This window comes from Lates calcarifer, linkage group LG15 (genome assembly GCF_001640805.2).
Source record: "Lates calcarifer isolate ASB-BC8 linkage group LG15, TLL_Latcal_v3, whole genome shotgun sequence".
NCBI classification, from domain to species: domain Eukaryota; kingdom Metazoa; phylum Chordata; class Actinopteri; family Centropomidae; genus Lates; species Lates calcarifer.
The window spans coordinates 5826593-5851037 of NC_066847.1; the positions used below are offsets into that span (position 1 = coordinate 5826593).

General features: G+C 39.1%; 3 protein-coding genes across 5 annotated transcripts in view; 2 read left to right on the forward strand and 1 right to left on the reverse strand.

Moving 5' to 3' along the window:
- Positions 1–24445, forward strand: part of apom (apolipoprotein M) — an 89313-nt gene that overhangs the window by 17575 nt on the left and 47293 nt on the right. The window lies entirely within an intron of this gene.
- tnfb (tumor necrosis factor b (TNF superfamily, member 2)) lies at positions 9077–11315 on the forward strand. Its single transcript, XM_018699809.2, has 4 exons — positions 9077–9766; positions 9879–9933; positions 10048–10110; positions 10389–11315. Exons 1-4 carry the CDS (start codon positions 9581–9583, stop codon positions 10847–10849), a joined length of 765 nt encoding a protein of 254 aa, XP_018555325.1. The 5' UTR covers positions 9077–9580; the 3' UTR covers positions 10850–11315.
- The window catches only part of gabbr1a (gamma-aminobutyric acid (GABA) B receptor, 1a), a 62443-nt gene continuing 50483 nt past the window's right edge, over positions 12486–24445 (reverse strand). For both annotated transcript variants that reach the window (XM_018699984.2, XM_018699985.2), the window contains 6 exons: positions 23890–24000; positions 21050–21143; positions 18792–18919; positions 16560–16688; positions 15560–15703; positions 12486–14584 (listed from right to left, as the gene is read on the reverse strand). In XM_018699984.2, the coding sequence (XP_018555500.1) occupies positions 14300–14584; positions 15560–15703; positions 16560–16688; positions 18792–18919; positions 21050–21143; positions 23890–24000 (891 nt within the window). In that variant the 3' untranslated portion in view covers positions 12486–14299. The remainder of the gene's footprint in view (positions 14585–15559; positions 15704–16559; positions 16689–18791; positions 18920–21049; positions 21144–23889; positions 24001–24445) is intronic.

Sequence of the window (24445 nt, forward strand, 5' to 3'; positions counted from 1 at the left end):
CAAGAGCTACCAAATTTAATGGCAGTCAAAACACTGAACTGAAAACCACAAAACAGCCTTATGGTGGTGCTACAGAAAATGTCAGGTGATCACTAATACCAGTAGGTTTTATCCTCTGGGAACCATGAATACTTCACCAGCCAACCAACCAGAGAGCCAAACATCAATCTTTTTCATCAAATTAGCTCTAGTTCTTGAACTGGTTCCATTCAGGTTCCATTCAAGGATGTGTCCCCGACAACAGATAATGACACGCCAGCTGACAAACCTGCCTTTTTTTTGGTTCCAGCTGGGAACCAACTTTTCAGGTTCTGAATCAATGTACTTGCTCTGAACTGTTCAAAATTATGTGTGTGGAACAGAGCCCATTCCATGTTGGTTAAAAAGGGGAATGAGTGGCAAAAAAAGGTATTCCCCAGGCTCTGACCCAGTCCTAAACAATAACCCTAATGACTGTCCAAACTGCCCTTGCTTTCCAAGAAGTCTTCATTCCCCTGGTCTAAAACTGAAATTGATTCTCACAAAGGCAGAAGTACACAAATACATCCTTACACCAATACGTGCTCACATGTAGCAAGGAAGCTGTTACACATCATTTGCTGTAAAAGTGATTCATCCACTTTGTTACCAATACCAATACTATAAACAGCATTAACTCAACTTTATGCAACAGGCAAACATGTCCTTTGTGTTCACAAAACCTGTGGGCCTTCGTAAGATCAGAAAGCAGGTAAAAGGCATGACGTCACCTCTAACAGGTATCTCAGGCTGCTGACTTTCTCACACATTCTCAGCAACACTTGCTCCTTTGTTCTCTCCTGCCTTTGTAGTTAAGTACAAGTCAAGTCATTGCTTTTCAGGCTTGTCATTACTGGCCATAGAAACAAACATAAAAAGACACAAGGTCGAAATAAGATATAATGAAACAAGTTAAGGCTCTCCTGGTGGTAATGTGGAGAGATAAGCATTTAGAGTTCAGTAAGGTAATGGCATGTGATGGCGTAAGATTAAACATTTATTCAGTTAATTCCTTGAACACGCAGCAGCACTTGCTGATGGAGGAAAATCCATTTTATTTCACTGTAAGTTTGTAAACAATTACACTTAAAATGCAGGCCATCTTTGGTGAGTAACAATCACATTATCTCTAAATAGCCTCTTTTGTTGCAGGCATTTTTACAATTACAGCCACTTTATTTATAGTCTTGTTCCCAAAGTCTTCAAAGTTGAAGTGTCAAAAGCCACAATATTTTCATTCATTCATTCATTACCTATACTGCTTATCTGTTGGGGGTCGTGGGGTGCACAATATAAAACAAAGTATATTTTTTAGAAAATGCAAATGTAGCATATATATATATATATATATATAGGGCTGGAAGAAACAGTGAGATCTGTTACATACTCCGATTGTTCCCTGAGGTAGGTGACAAAATACTTAAACTCTGAAGAGTAAAAGTACTCAGGCACTTGTGTCTGTATACTTTATCATATTATTAAATCACTAATGTGGAAGTAGAATTTTAATATTGCAGCCGGTCAGGGTGGAGGTAATTTTAACTGCTTTGCATACTGCTGAGTAGTTAATTTATAACGAGGCAACCTATTTTATAAGCTCCTTATGTTTTGTTCGTAAGATTATGAGGAAATGTACTTAGCTAAATCCCACTACTGTATGTGCATGTATAAAGTTTTTTAAAGTTGCAATTTACATTATGTTTGAAATTAAACTCAGGTAGTCATTGCTTTAATGCAGGTAGAGATATTACTGACAAGTTACATCATATTAGTGATATGGGCTCCAGCGTGAGTGTAAACACTGAAATATGACGCTTCCTTAATATGTCACTCACACTTCCTGCTTGATGCACGCCACCATTATATGATATCGGCTCATTTTTTAGGTGTTTTTATTAAATGTAAAACAGAAAAGGGAGAAAACATCTATCATCACTTCCCTCTGTCTTGTCAGTGATGGTCGGTCTCCTGATCTTAAGTCATGTTGATGGTATGTACTTCCCATATTCTTGTGTGTTTTTTCAGTGTATATTTTTTGTTTAGTTGTAGCTTTAGTCACATGTGCGTGCTCACATTGAATCAACTGTTCATCATGTGATAGCGTTAACTGTCTGAGAGAAAATAATAATGGTTGCACTCGTGGTATTTTTGCATGATGCTGTAGCTGGTGAGTTTCCAGTGTGATGAAGGAAGAAGAAATCTGGCTGTAGTTACACTTATTTCAGACACTGACTGATTTGCAAAAACAAAACCAACAAACTCTGCTGTGACTTTGTTGTTTTAAAAAAAAAGGTCAAAATGTGTAATCACAAAGGGCAACAAGCGTAGGAGGAACCAACAGACAGACATCAGGTTGACAAAATCCAGGAATTGATCACCCAAAGATTAGAGAAGTGGTCCTAGGAGCGAAATGTGAAATTTGAATCCCCAGCTAATGGGAAAATTTGAAAACAATGTGTCTTTTTCTCCAACCGTTGTCCCTTAGCAAGGCACTTTACCTCCAACTTCTGCTAAAAGGCCGACAGTAGATGTGAAACTGAGGACGAGTTTGCATGCTCTGCAAGTTGTCAAAGGTCAAAGAAAGTAAACTCTACTGCCACAGCACTGTACGTCTTTTTCACCTCTCTTACTCATAGTGACTTCATCTGACCAAATTCTTACTGAAACCGTTCACGCAGCCCGGACAGATTTTATCTCCAAAGATGGCAGTCTGTGCTTTATCATAATCTTAACACACTCCTCTAATCAGCATTTTAAATCAATAATAGATTACGTAACTATGAGTAATGTGAAAGGGATTGTATATGACCAACAGAATTATCACACATCCCCTTCCGTTCTACAAAGCAATTTAACTTTTTTGGTTTATTTATTTTGATTAGTAGCACCATCTAAAACATCTGCATTTACAGTGCAATGTCGTTGTATGAATCACGTACCAATAAAATACTTCATGGTGATAAAATGTACAGTGGATTAGATACAGTGGATAAACAGTGAAAGATAACATGAGAACGGGAGAAACACAGAGCAAAAATTGGGAATTTTAGAAGACAGAGAAATAAATTAGCCAAAGGACAAAGTATTGTGAAAAACAAAACTGAAGTTTGGGAGTAATGGTGTTATCAACACTGATATTCTGCAGAATCTATAAAGTAATACATAACTGACATGAGTCAAGGGCAAAAGCATTTGGTTTTATTGTACTGTGGTCAATCCAAAGAACACAAGCTGGCTGTCTTAGTGTTTAACCTGCTCCATAAATATCTGATAAAACTATATTGCTGCACCCCAGCATTGGTTAGTATCTGTCAACATTCTGGGAATATTTTTTCATGTTCTTAAAAAACACAGAATTTAAGAATTTCCAAAAGCCCTTTATACCATTCTATTGCCACAGTTCAGGTAGCATATCATAATGGTGAAATGCATTCACAGATTTGTGGAATTGGTATTTTATTTATACCTGTTTCATACAACAAAATTACACTGTAAATCACAAAATGTTAACTTTTTTGTCTGTTTGTGTTATGACTGATTTATTCTTACCACTCTTACTGGCACCGTTTGCAGCTTCTGCAGGCAGCTGTTCTTTGCAAAAAGTCTGATAAGCTGCTCGGCAACAAACAGTGGGAGACTCTCAATGGGCCGCTACAACCTGCAAGGCAAGAGTAAAAACATCACATATCCATATTCATGAATATAACTTCTAGTTAATCTGACTTTGTAAACTCCATAGGAATCCCTTTAAAATAAGGTGCTTTTCAGTAACTGTACAGTTCTATTAGCACATAACCTTTCCTCACAATCTTTGCTGCGAGGGTCTGTCGCCCAGTGTTCACATTGCACTGACAAAAGTAGCTCAACTGACATAAAAGTAGCCCAGTTTTTCATTTTCATACAGGAAAGGATTTTCTGTACAGACCTGAATATGAGCTAAATAAATAATCTGTTTCCTCTGGTCCTCTGTTTTATCAGGATACTTAGAGAAAGTACAAACCATGTACACAATGGAAAAAGGAACATCTTTTAGTTAATGTTACATCAAATGTGAAAAAAGTTTCGAAAAAGTTTTGAAATAGCTGAAATAAACTGAAATTACATTGGGTTTTGATGGTCATCAGTTACTGGTCATTTCCCGTCCAACATGGCAACATTCATTAGAAAAAAACAACAAATGTTATTTAGAATGATCATTTCTGACTGAAATCAGTCTGTTGTACCAATTTTTCAAATACAAACTCACAGTCAGTATAACAGATAGTATAGACTAACAGTCAGTGTGCTTACCAGTGTTGCCAAATCTGACTGACAAACAATAGCCCAATCAGAATTTTACACTATATGTTTAAAGTCTTGACTTACATGAACAGACAAACACATTATTTACAAGAAACAGGAAGTATAATGCTGCCAGGGATTGAGTGTGTGTTTGCTCTATGGTTTTGCTGAGACCTACAACCAGAGACCTGTTTTTTAAACCTGTATTTGTTTACATTTTTGAAAATAAAATACGCCGAATTCGCTATTAACAGTTCCTGTTTGGTATTCACCATCGGACGTACAGACAACTATCAACGAATTATTTTGATACTGAAGAAAACCTAAAAACGTGGTGATTCACAGGCAAGGTCTGCATTATTATCTCATTACTATGTGCATAGTTTTTCTTTGCAGGTTTATGGACGTTTATTTGCCATGGATATCGAAGATAATTGTATCGAAAGAAGTGAGAATCAAACCGAATCTATGGGTTTCATGTCTGTGTGTTCAGGTGTGACTGAGTTTTAATGACTATGGGTTTACAACACCCTACCTTGACTGCCTCCACAATTTGTATATTACACGCCCGTGCCTTCCGGGTTGTAGCTGTCAGACGGAGTTAGCAGCAGTGTTGCATACTTTACGCTACTTTTCAGGTCCCTTTAGTCACTTTTTTTTTTAATGGCGACTTGTTAAGTGAAATTTACCTTAAACTTATCTATGCACTCTGCGGCTCAACCCCTGACTGTGCTCTCACGTGGCTGTAGCTCTAAGACTGACGTATCGAAAGCTGTGGGGAGGGCGGTACCACGTTCTGTCCACCAATCAGCAGCGTGTATAACCTGTAAACGTGTCGAAAGAACCAATCACTGAGCCCCATTGTTAACCCAGGTAAATTGCCTCTACTTTGTGTTTTGCTTAAAGTTTTTTTTTTTTTTTTTTTTTTTTTAAATTCTCACTCATGGTATTCCTACAGCCTGCGCAACAGCCCATATAAACAAGTTTTTGAAATTATACATATTTAAATGATGTGAAGATGGCTGCTAGAAAGGTAATAATAACAAATAATAAAACTAGCTATAGCCAGTTGAGTCTGGTTTGACTTATTTTTTTTCAGTATCACAAATACTCTTGTGTTCTTACCGTAAAATGTGCTGGAAAGACTCTACACAAAACTTCAGCCTCTGTATGTGCTATTTATTTTAGATGCCTGTCAATCACATACACCTTACACACACACACACATCAACATTAGCTAATTTCATGGTTAGGCTTAAAAGATAACAGTAAAATCTCAAATTCACATAAGTACCTTATATAATCAGTTGTTTTCAAATAAGCTCATGACTAATATTATGGGAAAATGAGCAGGTAAAACACCTCATAGTACAGTAGGTACTGCGTAATTTTTTAAGACACGGTGAAGGTTTGTAGGCCAGACTGTCTGGTGGCAGCGGAAGCTACCTTGCATTTGTGGTTAAAGTTAATTTTGGCCTAGTTTATTCCCTTACATATCAACAGCTCCCTCTGAACCCACACACGGTTACATCGAAGAAGGAATGATGAGAAGGAAACCAAAACCCTGTGATGTGGATTTTTCGTTTCTTCAAGAACTCGCATCTGTGATTGTGTCACCAGACAAATTTGAAAACGGGGTTCAGGGCATAAACATGGTATCTCGTCCGCCTACAATAGCTCCCTTCCTCCACTTCCTCCCTTGGTCTCCCACCCCCCTTCCATCCTTCTTCCTGTCCTTTCCTTCCTGCCCCCAAGGTAATCTTTCTCGGCATTGTGGCTGAGCTCTGCTGCCTGATGACCACACAGTCCTGGGATTTCATGATGCAATCCATGAGCAAAATCAGCAAAGAACAAAAGAGGGCTTTTTCAAAGTGTTCCAGATATCACAGTGGGGGGAGTTGCATGTGGGAAATATGTCACCATACGATTAGGAGAAGACTGATAAAGATTCAGGCACACAGGGAAAAGAAAAGGGCACGTAGATATGAATGCTCAAACTAGAGAGGTTGAGTTTCCAGTGTTATAATTCCCCTGCTCCATGAAAAGAGCCATTTGTCTCATGGTGGAATCCAGTGGGAGTTTGTGAGTTACATATTACAGATGACCTCTGACTGGGAAAATGCTTGGGTTTTTTTTTTGTTGGCTTGCAAAGGTTCAGCGGATTGTCCAGCATGTTTATTTTTTAATTTATAACAGTTTTAGTATATTTTACAAAAGAATTTGTGTCCTTGGATTTATCCACATCCAGATATAACAGTATCCTCAATTTCTCCCATTTTCTGGAGTAAATCTCCCTTTTGTTCCTCAGGGAAAATGTAAAAAATAAATAAATAAATAAATAAAATGTACTATGTCCATTTATTCTTTAAGACCAGGAGGTTGCCCTTTACACCAGTTTAAGTTTCTTTATTTTTTTTGCCGGCAGCCAGCAGAGATATAGATCTCCTCTTAAAACAACTTTTGTTATCAGGCCATGTCAGTGTCTTCAGGAATTTCATGACCTTAAATGTCTTTATGGGTTAAAGACATATCCTCCCTATATATGGTTATCTTTTCATGATTATCTTTTACATGCCCACACAGTGACTACTATCAGCACTGCTGTTCAATATGAACTTGTTTATTTTCAATGTGGGGTGTGATGAAAAAGTAAATTTATATCATTTCCTGGAGTGTGTAGACGTGTCGTTCCTCCTCTGATATTTTTAAATGTAGTTCTGATCTTGTTTTAACATTTAAAGGAACAATTATGGATCTGAAAACCCTGTCTTGATTGTTTTCTAAGTAACAGTTACAGATGGGAACGTTGCCCATATATGAGTTTCCTGTAAAGTCTGAGTACACCGGATATGATAGGCAAGAACTTCATGCGGTGATTCTTCATATGAATAATCAAGAGGAGGTGGGTGAGCGAGCAGGAGGAACTGTAAAGAAGCTATGTGTATATTTGTGTGTATCATGTGGGTGCATATGGTGATGGTGACGATGATATCATCCTGCAACATCTTGCGGTTGGTGTGTATTTGCACTGGAATGAAAGAGTCACGGCCAGACCCAGAAGTGTGATTTCACACACGACGACGACACACTTAAAACTTCAATGTTAATATTCAGTGTCGCAGCACTTGAGACGTGACAGGTTTCTAAGATACACTAACAAAATTCACACTAAGTGATGCTGTTGGGGTAGGCCCGAAGAGGTGGCAAGGGGTGGCACAAGCCCCCGCTGTGATCTCATTGCTCCCTCCTTGGTGCATTCCCCTCTAGGATCAAAGAGTGATAGGTAAGTGGCTTATTACTATCATGAATGGATTACTGAACAAGCTCCAACCATCAAACGACCACAAAGAGACATGACACAGCCATATGATAGACAAAATTACCACAAAAGTATGAAAAACAACCCCAAACGCACACAAAAAAAAATGACCACAAAGAGGTGAAAGAACAACAAAATCACAAAGAAACGACCATATGTCCACAAAGATAAACTGAGACTAAAATTACCAGTCACAAAAGTAACCACAAAGTGGTTAGAAAATTCTACCAAAAGACAAAAAAGGACCACAATGGGCAAAAAAAATTACCAGAGATACACAAAACATTTGACATTCATTTATTCTACTGCATAAACAATCATTAAATATTAATATAATGTACAGTATATTATCGCCAAGAGCAGGGCTTTCATTATGAATTGTAAACATTTTTACTCATTTTAGAAATGCACCTACGCCCCCCCATGCAAAGTTTCTACACCCTCCCTCTGAGCCCTGAGCAAACAAACAGAGAAATCACTAACATAAGAGGGAAATTAAATGAAAAAGTGATTCATAAGTCCTGCTAAAAAAAATCACTGACACATGAAAACAGAACTTAGTGGACATTTCAGGCATGTGTGATGAAAAGCCCAGACTTGAAAGTTCAGTCTTGAATGTGAAAAGTCAGGTGAGAAAGTGAAATGGGGAACCAGAGGCAGAGACAATTGCCAATAAGGAGAAGTGTAAAAACCTGTTTGTCAAGTGCTTGAGTTGCGTCACCTCCCAGTTCGGAAAAAGAAAGCTCAGCATTGCCAAGTTTTTCTTTAACAGTTCAGATGATGTCATAAGAAAAAGGATAGTCTCCAACAAACTTTACAGTATGCTGCTCCTGGTTGTGTGTTTTGTTTTATCTGAGTGACTTACTAACATTTTACTTCTTATAACTTAATACTTATGTTTTGTTTGAGCACATGTTGCTGTTTTTCATAGTTTTTTCTGTATATCTTGTGTTGTAAATCTCTACTTTGTAATGTGTTGCATATCGTGTAAAGCAGATGACTATTATTGAGTTTACACTTTATGTGTTTGGCAGTGCATTCTGGCTACTGAATTCTGGTTGTGCTGTAAAGATTATGACTAAAATAGCTGTAGCACTTTACTTTAACCACCCTATGTAGCATGTATAGGTTCATAACACACTATATTGTAGCTGTAAGCAGATAGAGGTGTTTCTTAATGTATTTCTCAACAACTATAACCCTTCCCGTGGACACCCAAAAGTAGAGGCTATATAAGCCAATGATGAATAAAGTGTTGACAGAAAATCTGATAAACAGGTTGATTGTTTGCGTGATCTCACATTTTTGTGGCGTTTCAAAACATCTGGTCAGATGCGACCTCAAAAATTTGGTGAGCTATGGATTCAAGAGTGAACCTCAGCAGTGACAGAGAGCGCTTACATTCTGTGGGTGGCTTGAGTCTGTAATGAACTCAGTATGTGTTTATGTGTGTTTATGACATTGTGTCTGTCTCAGTGTGTGTACAGTATTTGTGGTTGTGCATGAATTCCACTGTATGTGTGTGTGTTTGTGTGCTGCAAGACTGTGTAATTTTTCAAAACCCAAAAGAAGTGACCGACCATTTTCCCATCCTGAAACCGCGACTCCTGTCGGGTTCCACACTCTGGTAAAACTCCACTGAAAATTCTGTGACTTCTCTTTCCCTCTCAGCCGCAGCTTCTTTTCTCTCCGTGGCCCAGGTTGCTCTGCTACTGCCTCCTGCACTCTCCGCTTACAGAGTGACATCACTGGAGTTTCCCTTCTGCTGAAGCAGCTGCCACGGCATAAATACTACAAGCTCTCTGGCATAAGTTCATTCTGACACAATAGCAACACAAAGAGAGAAGTACCACCACAGAGCACTAGAAGCACCCGAAGACACAGCATCCAGCCAAGTGTTTAGTTTATAGATTTTCCTGAACTCCAAGCAGTGAAGTCTCTAAGCTCAGAGTTGTGCACAGTATGGTGGAATACACAACTGCACCAGTTGATGTGGAGATGGGTGTTGATGGGAGGACGATGGTTTTGGTAGAGAAGAAGTCGTCTACAGAGTGGATATGGAAGGTGTGCGTAGCCCTTCTCGTTGTGGCCCTTTGTTTGGGCGGCCTCGTGTTGTTTGCTTTCTACTGGAACGGGCCGGAAATGATGGTAAGGAGAAGCTCTGTCTCTGAATTTGTTAAGAAAACTTTTAAAACTCTTGCAATAATAAGAAAATGTCTGTGTTTGTATCTCTAATCAGTCTGTCCCCCCCCCCATATAGATGCAATCGGGCCAAACACAAGCTCTAATCTCAAAGGACTCCGCTGAGAAAACAGGTGATTATACACATGGTTGCTCATTAAAAAAAAGACTCTGAGAGGTTTTGTTGGATATATTTAAGTCTTTGCGGGTTATCTGAGACAAGCTCACATTTGTCTTCCTCTTCTCAGATCCCCACTACACTGCGCTGAAGCGAATCAGCAGCAAAGCCAAAGCAGCCATCCATTTAGAAGGTGAGTCAGAGCCTACCTTGATTTGGTTCTCAGCAAACAATGGACCCATGATCTCAGCTTTCAAAAGAGCCTTTCTACAACTTGTGTGATATTTGTTGCTTCCTAAAAGTATATTTGGCAGGAGCACAATAAGGAAGTTGTTGCATGAGTTATTTATTGCCTTCCATTACATTTTCCTATCAACACACCTGTTAATTATTCACTCTTGCTTTTAAAACCCTGGAAAGAAGAACTCGGGTGTTTTCAAGGCTGTAACGGTGCTTCTCCTCTGTTTCCAGGTAGCTATGATGAAGAAGACGAGAGCTCGAAAAACAAGCTGGAGTGGAAGAACGGCCAAGGCCAGGCGTTCGCTCAGGGCGGCTTCGAACTGGTCAACAACCAGATCATCATCCCTCAGACCGGCCTCTACTTTGTCTACAGCCAGGCATCGTTCAGGGTCTCCTGCAGTGATGGCGACGAGGAGGGAGTGGGAAAATACCTCACGCCCCTCAGCCACAGAATCTGGCGGTACTCAGACTCCATCGGCAGCAAAGCATCTCTGATGAGCGCTGTGAGGTCGGCGTGCCAAGCCACCACTCAGGAGGACAGTTACAGAGATGGACATGGCTGGTACAACGCCATCTATCTGGGTGCAGTGTTTCAGCTGAACAAAGGAGACAAACTGTGGACTGAAACCAACCAGCTATCAGAGCTGGAGACAGATGAGGGCAAGACTTTCTTTGGGGTGTTTGCACTTTGAAATGACTCTTTGCTGTGACACTAATACAGATACAAAGCTCCGCACATTTTCACAAGTATTGGCTTTTTGAACTATTGTACTTTTTTTAAAGTATGATTTAACATCTTCATGGTGATGGAGAAACTTTTAAATCTCAATGGAGATAACATGACTGATTTTTAAATATCCTATGAACTGTAACAGTTTGGAACATTATTTATATTTTAGGCACTTTTTGTACATTATTTATGCAGACCTGAGATTGTAGTGGACTAGACTTTCTCTGCTGTATCAAATGATGACACAGCTCTTTACTGCAGAGTTAAGGTTCAAGGATTATGAGGATTACAATTAAAATCTGTATGTATTTATTTGTATTTATTTATATTTAAAATGTCAGGATTAGGTGTTAAAGATTATATTTATGTACTTTCTATGTACTTGAACTTAATTAAAAAGAAAAAAAAAATCACGGTATTGTGTTACTACAAAGGACTGATCAATTTCACAGCTGAAATACCAAAGAGAAAGTTGCGGCAGTCTTGGCAAACAGCTCCAGCCAGCAAGGGCAGTAGCTCACACACACAGACTATACAGTGGGCTTGGTCTATTATTTGGCAAAGGCTGCAATGAAATTCCTCCACAGCCAGCAAATACTTCCTTTGTTAGATCAGACAAGACGAGGGGAATTTCCTACTTTTTTTTGAGTTTCACCGAGTGCTGTGTCAGGTGGAGGCCCACAGAAGCCTCAGAGCGGGTTTTCCCCAGTGACACCCCCCACCACCACCACCACCCACGCACTCTCACACACATACACCTCGGCCACACACGCACACACATGTACACGCACACGCACTCTACAGTCTCCCTCCTCCTCCACGCCACCAACCACTTTCCCCCTATTACCACATACTTCATCGTCAGTCAGTTGGAAAGAGACATGACAAGGGACTGGGTGTGTATGTGATCCCATACAGTACGTGTGTGTAGGTGTGTTTGAGCACAGCTGGTTTTGTCACATTGTCATTTTCCAAGAACACACATTATACAAATTTCAGACTTACTTGGGAGCAATTTATCATCTTTTGTTTCACTTTATCAACAAACATCCACTTATTGTCTCGGTAATGAGGTTCCCACTAGCATTTGCAGCTGGACATCGGGTTTGAAAACCACCTCCCTCTTTCGTCTAATGATCTCCTTTTCAAGATTTGCTCTTTGATTCCTGTGGGTCAACAGTGGTGAAAACCATCAAATTTCACTGGCAAATACACTCAAGCAGACAGAGTTAATTGCTTAAAGGTCATCAGGATCATGAGTCAGAAAAGCAATAAATAACTGGTGACATCTAGTGGATGACGTAAACAGCTCGGCTCTGTAATCCACAGCATAGGAGCAGACTTTTGGGGAGCTGTTTTGACAAAGAGGTTTAATGCTGAAAATGATGAAAAATTAAGTGTGAAATTGTGATTTTTTTTGTTTAACAAATAGGATCCAGTTGAGCTGAAAAGAGCTAATGAAAAATCCACTAAAGCATTTGAAACTTTCAGATACTTACAGTTTCCAAGTTGTGTTTTGGGAATTAATTCTGTAATTCCTTCTTGTTCTACATTTTCCACTGATGCAAAAGGTATCACTGAAACACAAAAATACCATGTGAAAAAACAATTATTTTATTCATGGTATCCATATATCTGCATACACATACTCTGAAATATATTAACATCTAAGATCTTAGATATAGTGAATACAAATATCCCCAAATCCATGTATATTGTCATATATGTGCAAGATAATAGAACATTTTCTAAATTATTTCTGCATTCATATGTTACACTATCTGATCCATGAACTGCACAGTTAATAAATATGGCCTATTTCATTCATTTATGACTGTCCTTCTCCATACCCTGAGCTAAAATGTATTAGAATAACAGCAACATAAAGTGGAATAACCATAGTTTGTCCAGTTTAAAGTGCACACTGAAGTATATATATATATTTAAAAACATTTGAGAAAGTATTGTTTTACCTGCTGATAAAGCTGTTCAGGTATCATTGCTTTATAAAATCTGGAAATAGCTCATGAATGAAATAGTACATCCAGATTAACTGTTGAATAAATACAATATGTCACATTACTTATATCCTTCTTTGATACATTTACAGTTATTCAAAGGCAAAATGAGAAAGAAAAGTACAAAAAAAAGATCATCCATCCAGATTGTCTGTTATGTGAAAACATAAAAAAACTCATCCTTTTAAAATAAAAAAGGCTCACAATAATGACATGTAACAGATACACATGTAGAAAAACTGTACTTTCTCTGAATATCTACAGAAACAGCCATTGTAGAAGCCCCACATCTCACTGCACTGGAGCAGTAAAAACTGGCTTTCATTTTCAGGAGGAACAGTCTACTGGTTAGCTGGAATTTGGAGTTTCCTAGTTTTGGATTCCCTCTCTGTTATTGCCCACAATAAATAACAATCAGCTGCAGTGGCTGTGGGACTCACTTGATGGCTGCCTCTGTCCTGTACTGCTAAAGAGATACAACACAAATCTAAAAAAAACAAAAACATTGTAAAACATTATTTCAAATGGCAAAACTATCAAAATTGTCCTTACACATCAGCAAGCTTTGATATTTTCTCATTTAAAATGGGTCTAATATTCATACATCAGCAAAGGACTGGGTTTGTAAGATGCTGTATTTGAATACACAGTCTTGACAACAGATATCCGCACATGCCAAGCTCCATGGCCCCTCTAAATTATGGCTATTTAATAATGCACATTATCACTTTTCAGTGAAACCAGTATTCCACACAGCCGAACTCAGCCTCTCCTCCAATGAAACACTGGAAAAAAACTGTACATTGCTTTGTCCCTTTGTAAATTTTTCACAACTTTCTGGAAAAGTAAACAAATAATTGAACAACAACTCCATGACAAAACAGATCAGATATTACAGAACAATATAAATCACTACTGTATGTGCTTGTCTAGTCAACAAACTCGAAAGACAAAAGGTGGAGACGATATAGCAAAGACACAAACACAAATGTTTCCTTTTAAGATCCTTGATGCAGTGTCTCCACAACAGAACAAGATAACGAATGAGGGAGAGGAATGATAAAGAGATCTATCCATTCACTTGACCTTTGAAAAGGACCTTGAGTGCCGCTAGTCTGGAAATGTGCTTGTCGCTGCGTCGACCAGTCACAAGTGCCTTGTTGCTGAGTTGAACACAGTGAGATCAAAACTGTGAGGACGGGTGTTACCTGCGTGACTCTCCCCTGAAGCTGCCAAGTGTAAAGCACTCATGTGTTCTTAGTTGTGCTTCCGCGCCGAATTTTAAAAGTGTCACCACACTGCTGTGCTCATCGCCCAAACAAGTGAAAGTCACAGTGTCTCCTTGTGTTTTGTGTCCCCCATGTGCACTGTGTGACTGCCCCCCCGTGCCTCGCCTATTTATACAGCAGTGGGATCTGGCTGTTGTGACAGTGGTTGCGGCTCATCTTGCTGTCTGCTGGGTAGAGGTTGGAAGAGTTGGAAAAGGAGGGTGGGAGGGAGTGATTGTCCGTGGTGGGGTTCGGGTAGCCGGGCGGGGGAAGGAGAGACTTGGGATCTGGCTGGGATGAGGGCGGCGGGGCATTGTGGTTCTGATTCTGGCCTGTGGAGGGTCGGCGGCGGTTACGTAGAGCCTGTCGCTCTGCCAGCTGGTTGCGGAGCGCCGATACTCTCTCTTCTTTCTAAAAACACAACAAGAGGAGAGTGTAATGCTGTACTTTAATCAGAATCAGATATTAAATCTCAGTGTTTTAACTGAGTGATAAGCTATTTATCAATAGCTTACCTATTAAAATGTATTAGTTATGCTTTTGTTTAAACATATCTTGCTCTTTTTCCACAGTTTTTAAATGTTTATCTTTTAACATAGGCAGACCTCCCATGAATATTACTACTAACTTCAGTTATATGACATAAAAAAGGTTGATTCTGGTTATTTTCCAATGTATTTCGGTGTAAGTGACTGATAAGGAGAGAAATCTGGTAACTGGGCATTTGATCATATCAGCCTATATCTACTAAAGTGCTTATTTTTGCCTCTGACAGACTCAGATTGTTATTGTAAGTGTCTGACAACATTATGAATAGGATTCCTACAGAGACAGTTCTTTATGTTCCTTATAGTTCTTTAAAATCCTTATTTCTGTCATATACAAGAGTTAATTGAATACATTTGCAACAGGTTTTGGACTGCTGGTCTGACAAAACATGCAAACTTCCATTGTGAATGCCATTTTTTCATCTCATACGTGCCATAATTGCTTGTTATATTGTCAAAGAAAACCGAAAAGAATAACTTGCAATAAATGAAGCCATAATTGCAAAGTAATATTGTGTATTAGTATTGTGTTAATATTATTCTCCATTTTCTCATATTATGCAGCTACGTCCATAAGTTTGATGTGTGTATATGGCACACACATATACACACATTAAAAATCCTCAGTTGAATATAAACATTATCTGCATGTAAATACATGAATATATATTACCTATATGTCCATGAATAAATGTATAACAGAGTGTCTGCCTCCAGGACAAACTTAAAATGTTAACTAGGATGGAAATGTAAAGTATATGTCTAGCATTTGGATGTGTGTGTTAAAGAATAATAATGTGTATGTGTCTGTATAACGTAGTGTGTATAATGTCTACACCTCTTGGATGATCTTTTGCAGCTCCCTGTTCTCCCTCTCAAGCTGCCTGGATTTCTCCTCGTCGTTGTTGTTGGTGGACGAGCCGGTCTTCAGAGTGTCCTGCTGCTCCGACTGCCACTCACCGCGGGTGATGAGACGCCGCATCTGGATCGCCACAGGAGCAAGAAGTCAATAAAGAACAAAATCAGGCCTGAGAGCATTGCGCTGAAAGAATAATCCATCTGTTGACAACACCTAATGAGAACATATTTTTAATATTTGCAGCCCTCTTAGCCAAATCTCTCACACTTTTCTGTAGGCTTAGAAAGTATTTTGTCACTGAAGTTAATCTAAAGTGTTGTTACTTTTATTTTTTTTTATTTTGGCAACATCTTTGGTGCTCAGCGCTCACTGCTGTGCTGTCTCCGCACTGCGCTCCCAGAAATAGCCTGACAATCAAACAGTGGTGACGATATTGTGATGTTTTTTTTCCCCTTGGAGTTAATGAAGTTTGAATTTCTGTAGGTGGCACTCTTTCCTCTGTCTGCAGCAGTGCTCATGTGCACTACCCAGCTCCTCTTCTATTTATTTCAAACAAATCACTGAAGCTGCTGCCAGACATGTAAAATATCTCACTTTGTTTGTGCTTGAGAATTTTATTTCCTATCACCAACTGTTTACAGCAGCTACTAAGATAATTTTTTTTTTTTTGTATTATCTAACTATACTGAAATAATCTTAATCAAAAACATATTAAAGATCTGACTACTTCTTATTTAATGTCACAGCCAGTCCAGTGTTGCACTGCAGTCAACATCAAAGTGTGTTTCTGTGATTTTGAAAATGCAGGGCTGTCAGACTGAGCACTGCGAACTTTCAGAAGTTTGTCATTTTCATGCAGGACACAGTACAGGACTGGACTCTCTTCCTAAAGACACCGAGACTGGCATGTTTGACCTTTGGAGTGTAATTGACAGTGTGTGCAGCAGTTGCTAAAGGTATCAGTCATGAGTCAGAGCACCTTGGGTACAAAAAGCACCACCAGAGTGATGTAGGCAGAGAAGACTATTGCCAGAGAAGCAAAGGCAAAGGAGGCGTCCTGCTGCGAAGACAGGATCATAGTCACTGGAGCCGTGATCAGGCACAGCACCTGCAGGAAGAGGGAGACAGAGAGAGGGAAGCAGAGAGAAAGAGAGAGAGGGGTTGAAACAAAGGAATAGGAAAAGGTAAGCATGAGGTTTATGTAAAGAGAAAGAGGGAGACAAAAGAGTGTTAGAGGAGAGAAGGTGGAGAATAAAGTGGAGTTGGAGAGAGAGAGTAGGAGAGGGGAGGAAAATCACATCCATAAAAGCATTAGGCATCTGTTTATCATTCCAGGGAGGGCTCCCATGTGAAAACAGCATTAAAAAGTCATGACTGAAGCAGCAACAGCACGCTGACAATCACCACATTGTCATCTCATCAGGGCCTGAAGCTCACAGCTTAGCAAAGAGGAAGGAGGTCCCTTTATAGACACCATTAACTATTGACATCATCATAAAACTGAAATGTGTATATATATATAACATGAAGTAACAACATTAGACTCGCCATTATGGAACATTATGGAACCATGTTAAGAAATGAGCATGCAAGCTGCATTTAATGTTGTCATAAATAACCATGAATGATAGATCAATGATAAATTCTCTCCTTGATGGAAGAGGCGAGATCAATCCATCTATTAATTACATATCCACAAAGTATAAGTTGATAAGCATTCGGGTTCTCATTAGGATGCTTCCTCTTTCATTTATTGATGGGAATCCAAGCAAGGACAGGAAATTCTGCTAAATGCCAGTTAAAAACTAGAAGAAAAAATGTTTGCCTGCCTTTGATCAAAACAGAAAAACTCCTCTGGCATTTAAAGTGACAGAAACCACTTTTCCAGACATTTTACATCAATTTCAAAGTTACCCTGTGTCAAGAGTGTCAGGAAATGGCAGCAAGTATTTGTCTAAAGTGGCTGAAGTGAACATAATGGCAGCTATTTCGGTGTAAAGTGCATCCAAGGTGCCTCAGTTTAAGATGATTCACTTGCTATTAACAGCCACTGAAAAATGTTTATGACTGATGGCTGCGTTTAGTGCCCAAATGGGTACATTTTTAAACCTATTCCTGCCATAGGGCAAGGTAATAGCTCCATACAAAGCTCTGTGTATGCAATCTCCGCCATCCAAACACAAAGATAATGCATTACCCATACTGTGCACAGACCTCTTGCCGTATATATGCTCAGAACTAAAGCTAAAGGACAGAGCACTCAGTTGCAAACCTAAAGGAAGCTTGAGTTGAGATTCCAGCACTATAAAAGTTTGTGATGCACCCTTTCATATTTTATTGATTTAGTTAACATTTATTTCAAGAGGAAGTCCCACTGAGAGTAAGTTTTCATTTTACAAAAGAGACCTGAGATATGACTGGTACTATAACAGTGCTGTAGGCGCCATAAACATCAAAATTTATGATTCATATAAGGCGGCAGTTTGCACTGGCAGTGTTATGATTTGGACAGAAATCCATCCAGAGATCTGCCTTTTAGAGAATATAGTCTCAAGATGTACTTGTGGAAAAGCTTGAATATTTCACACATAAGCCTGTTTCTGCGTCTCATATTGTTCCAACCAATCACTATACCAGCATGTACTTTTCACTATTTTATACTGGATCATCAATCTGTGATGTTTGGCAAGTCCCAAAGGTTGTGAGAGGGAAAGTTGTCATTTATATTCTGCTGTGCCCTGAACTGACTTCTTGTAGGATTTTTGAAGATCGTTGCAAAATGGTGAGTGTAGGAACCTTTAGGCAGTTATCTGCTCAAATAAGAAAACTCCATTAACTTCTATAAACGACCAGCAGGAACTGCAACCAGTTGCCCCTTGAGAACCACGCTTTTAAGCCTTTGCAGCTGATATGTCTTGAAATGCTGGTCGGCTGCCTGTTATTTGTTCTAAAATGAGCAAGAAAGTGTCTTCTGCAGGCCAGAAATCTCAGTACCAAGCAAAGTAATCATGGAAGCACTGGCATTGATTAACCCCCCACAGATACATACTGCGGTCATTTTGTGCTATGGGGCAATAAAAGTCTTAATTATTGCCACTTTAATGTTATTCAGCGTGCTACAGACTGCTATTTGCAGCTAAAGAAAAAGCAGACAGCAGCACCCAGAAACACAAGTTTAGGCGTGACTGCATCGTTTCTTTTTTGGACTCACAGCAACGTTGTAAATAGCCATCCCCACGGCGCGATGGTCATTGATCTTTTCTGTGGAGACAGACTTGGTCTCGTAAGCCAGAAATATGCCCAGCAGCAGCAGCAGACCCTTGTAGCCATAAACCACACCTACAGCAAGGGAGAAAACAGTGAGCGAATGCAAGTAAAACAGTGAATGAGAGAGTGAGCAACCACGTGCAATGCAATGGAGGGAGTAATTTAAGTAATGGAGCACCTATGTATATGTATGTAAATGGGGCCAAATGTTCACTGAGCTGAAAAGTAAAATGAAATGATGAATGGAAATGAATGGAAATTCAGGGTCCAAGATCAATACTTTGGCTTTCAGAGTCAGATTTGAGCTTTTCATCAAAAATGTGTTCTCTCAAATTGACAAAACATTTGGCCCCTATTTGTTTCTAAGTTCCTAAACCACATACTGTGATTTTAGCACTGCAGTTACAGTAAGATGTTAGTTGAGGTGAGCACAATCAAAGTTAAACAGCAGAACTACTCTCTTTGGTCATTTGATCCTCTAAACATGAGCAAACAGCAGTTAGGATGCATAATTTACACTTTGATGGTATTCTTTTTTTAAACCCTGGTCAAGTTATATGTATTCCAGTCTTAATGTGTTGCATACACACAGGAATGAGGGGTTCTATAGTAGTATTCTAGACCGAGATATAAGCCTGCAGTCTTTTAGTGTTTCATGTAACAAAGAATATGCTGTGCATATTGCAGGCTGTGGAGATAAATTCAGTCTTAGTGACATACTAAGACATCAAAGAAAAGACTTTTTTAGAGTTTTGTTCATATTCATTGAAATGTACCGAAGACGGCAAATATCGAAAGTACAAAGCAAAACACAAACACTAGCTCTCTAACCTGACAAAAATGCCTCTGGAATGCTTCACAACAGGATATCTTGGCCTTTGCTGCATCAGTTTTGACCATTTCTTTTGGCGTGGTGCAAGAGCCTGTGATGTCGGTCTGTTAGTCATTCAGTCCACCACCTCTGGCCAGACTGAAATACCTCAACAACTATTGAGTGTACTGCCATGAAATTTGGTACAGGCATTCATTGCTTTGAGTGTTTTGACAACTACTGGATTGTTTGCCATAAAGTTTTGGCACCAACATTCATATCTGTTTCCGGTATGAATCATAAAAACTCCATCACTTTTCACATTGCACCATCATCAGGTCATTTTAGTTTGTCTTTTACTTTGGTTTATGCCTCAGCTGTACGTTGTGTTTAGTGCTAATTAGCAAATGCTAGCATTGTAGCAAACTAAACATAATACTCGCTCAACATTAAAAAGTTAGCATTGTCATTGAGCATGTTAGCATGCTAATGTTAGCATTTGGCGTAATATAACCTACATACAACCAGTTGCTAACATGAGGTCAACTCTTTGTTGTTTTGTCAAAGAAATAGTCCATATGTTGTTTTTAGTTTGTCTCTTGCAAGTTCCTCAATCAGTCAGTTCAGTTATTTCCTTACTTGGCTATTGACTACTACTAATCCTACCACTGTGAACACTGCAATGTGGCCATTGAGGGAGTGATATAACTGGACTGTGCAGAGGTAGAAAACCAAAAATGTAAATACATCAGATACTACAGAACAAAAAGGTTGAATTTGTAGAAAGCCAGTCAGAGCTAGACAAACTGGCAGAGAAAAGATAATATAGCCTAACAGTGACAGTGAGAGAAGCGGGGAAGAAAAGAGAAACTGTGTGACTGAGTAAGTTCGACACTTCTTCAGACTGTCCATTGTTTCTTTATACCGCCTGATATTAAAGCACCATCTTTTCTTCTCTGAGAAAGGAAATGCTATGGGGCAATGGCCCAGTTTGTGACCCACATTATTTGAATTTCAGCACCATTATACTTTCATAAGAGCTGCCATGCTAAGAAAGACAGCAGAGAGACAGACATCCAGAGAGAGAGAGAGGGACTGCGTGGGCCGACAAAAAGAGAAGCAAAGAAGGAGAAAAGCGAGAGCAGAGAAAAAAGGAGGAATCAAACGTAAGGGGGCGGCGGGGGCTGAGGGAGGCGGGGGCTGTTTAATTCAAAATGAATGGCAGTGACGTGTGTGTGTGTGTGTGCGTGTGTGCACATATGTGTCTGCATATGTCCATGTGTGTGACAAAAGTATTCAAAACCAGAGCAGGGCAAAGAGTGATAAAGGGACAGACTGAGAAATGAGAGGGTAAAAAAAAACAGAAAAAGAAAAGAAGAGAGGACAGATACCGAGCCATGTGTTCATCTTCTCTGAGCTGCAGTGTTCCAACAAGGGCTGAATCAGGACATCCAAATCTTCTTTAGGGGCCTCCTTAGTGAACTTCTACTCACATGGCAGACGGAGGCAGAGGAAAGATGAATGGAAGGATAAAAGAGATAGAGGGAAGGAGAGGGGGAGAGAGGGAGAAATAGAGAGGGGGAGATAATAAGAAACGATGAGACAGCAGCACACTGGAGGAGGAGGCAAAAATGCACAGTAAGCATAAGCCCCAGTGACTGCACGGTTGATTCCCTCTGGTAAATAGGTCTTTCCCGCAAGTCAGATATAGATGACTGAATTAATAGAGTATCAGATATCCAATAAATATGAAATATAGCTATTTAAAAATTCTATACAAGGTTTGACTATACTTAAAGTCATTGCTATGCAGATTTGGACTGATAACAACATCTAGCTCTAGTTCCTACAGAGGCTGAATACGTTAAGGTGATGAGGTTTCACCTTTGTGGTAAAATGTTTCCATGTATTAAAGGTACCCTGTGGAGTTTTTGACCCCTAGTGGCGCTGTGGAGCAACACTGTGATGAATGGGTTCCTGCATTGTTTGTGGCACAAATGCATACCGCAAGGGACGACAATAGAGAGACATCATCCCTGTGCAGAAATGCTTATTATCAGATGGTGGTGGCAGCTTACTGTAAAGAGAGAAACAGGTCTGCAAACTGATGTAAACAACACAAATGGAATCACCTCTTATTTACTACATGGCCTGTATGGACTGTATACTCTATCCATCATTTTATCTGGGTGTCTGAATTCTCAGTGTGAAATTTAAGCACTATAAAGTCACCTAAATTTACAGTGGGACAAAAAGTAGTAGTATAGAGATGCACACTATGATCTTTTAACAATGCCACAGTACAATGTGTCTCAATTTCTAGATGCATGAATTGTTGAGCTGCAGGTTTAGGCTCACTTAAGAAAGAGACTGCTTATGTTTTAATTTTATTTTAAAGTGTTATTTTTTACAGAAAAGAATTCAGGTATTTATGTTCTGAGCTTATTAAGCAGCAGGTTTAGGCTCACTTAAGGGATTTTATATTATTTTAAGTTAACATACACCTTTACTAACGTTCCAAAAATTCTGTGTTGTTTAAAAATAAAATAGCTTATGTTCAGGAAAAAAAAAAGTTTTTCTTAACAGGCATGTCAAAATAACTCATTTTAGAGCTTTGATTATAATACCGCGAAACGAAAAGAATCTCATACTGGCTCATGCCTCATTGTGATAGATATTCTCTACCTGACAGAATGTGCTACCCTACTGTGACTAGGCATGGGCAGAGTACCAGTTTCAAGGTAAACTGTGATTTGAAAAAGTCAAGATTTCAAACCACTAATATCTTCCATCATACCATTCCTGCAATATACCAACATTTAAGCTTACCGTCAGAACTTTATACTGTCCCATGCCTAGTCTTACATTTAGGGAATTATCACTGAGTGAATAGGGGAGCTATTTCGGAAACAGGCCAATTGTTCAAATCATTGAAGACCCCGTGAAAAGAAGTCTTAAAAACTGCAAGGAAAATAGTCACTTTGTGAAAAACAGTTATTTAATCTTTAGACAAAACAATAACTCCCACCAATGAATATGTAACAAACTTGTATGAAATCCTTGCCCTCAGATAAAATGAGCCATGCTCACCTCAACTGATATTTAATTTGTTTTTTTATAGTTTAGAATAAGCCTTTTTCACTGCAGACATTTTAAATAATAGCAGGAAAGGCACAGGTGTTAGCAAAAACATTAACAATGGCTCCATTCTATTCAAGTGTCCCAGTAAGTCATGATGGTGTGACAGAGAGCCAGCATGTATAATACCAGGAGTCTGAAAGTGCAGCAGCTAAAAGGAATTCATTAATATTATAATTTACACCTATATTTTTCCTACTCTGACATGTCAAAGTGTCTCCTAATTACATTATATTAAAGCCACATAAATTAGATTTTAGCCATTACAGTGCAGAAAAAATAGACAAATGTTAAGTTTAATATTCACCCTCTTTTTACATCTATTTTGGTCTCCACCAACTCCTGAGAATTATCTCAGTTTTTACCTGCTAAAGGTTCAACTATCTTCACCAGCTAGTTGCTAACTTTGTCTGAGTACTATTTGTTGCTGGGCAGGTAGTGGGTCTATGGGAGCTTTGTTTTGTTCTGTTTTGGGAAATGACGGTATATTAAAATTGATGAGATACAACTCAGACTGAACCAAATGTAAATATGCAGAAAACAAAACAATACACCAAGATTATACCACAGAGCTTCAGATTTAGTTGATAATTATGTGTTTTTTGCACTGTGAAAAATGAGTGAGTGAGTCTTTCAAATATTAATTAATTAAGTTTAATTAAGATAAACATACAGTTCAAGGGATCTTTAAAGGATAAATGTTTTATGATGCAGGAAGTTCATTTAACATGTTTGTTTGGCTGTTTGATGAATAGTTAATGAAACAAAGTTTGTTTATTATATAATTGCCACAGGGTACCTTAAACAGTGCTTATGGTTCAATCAAACATCAAGCACAAATAAATATCATTATCCACGCCATAAATGTCACTGTTAGAGTACTGCTGTTCATCTGTGCTTTGTGAAATGACATGATATTTATCCTTGTTTTAGATCGTGCTCTTTGAGTGTAAGATGAATCAAAATGAAAGAACATTTCTACAAACGAGGCTCAGTGTCTCATCACTGCGTTATTGACTGATGACAGCGGCTGCACGGTCTGTGCAAATGGGTGATGACACACAAATTATCTCATCTGTCTCCCGTACTCTACCTCGACCGTAATGTGCAGAGGATCCACAATCTGCCAAATCATGAGTGACAGGAAGTCGATAGCCAGCAGCACCCCGACCGTTGCGTAGAGTTTCCATGGCTCCAAGTGTTGCTGTGTGAGTTTGAGCAAAGACACACACACGCACAAAAACACACATACACAACAGTCATCACTATCCAAGGGCATCACGAGCCAGTCCGCAAACAAAGACAAACAACCAGGACAAATAATACGACAGGCGTCCTTGTGATTTCTGGATGACTGGGCACGAATTGTCTTTCGGAATGTGTCTCATCTGAGTGTGTGTATAAATGTGTGTGTGTGTCCAAGTATATTTTAGGAGCAGCAGGAGTTAGCGTGTGTGTGTGTGTGTGTGTGTGTGTGTGTGTGTGTGTGTGTGTGTTTGTCTGCAAGCACCACACAGAGAACCGCAGTAGCTATATTTATGCTGCCACCTGAAATCATCATTTATACACACTGAGACGACACTGCTTTCATCTGGACAGTTTCCAAAACGACTGATATCAACTCCATTATTCTTAACTTAAGCTATAAT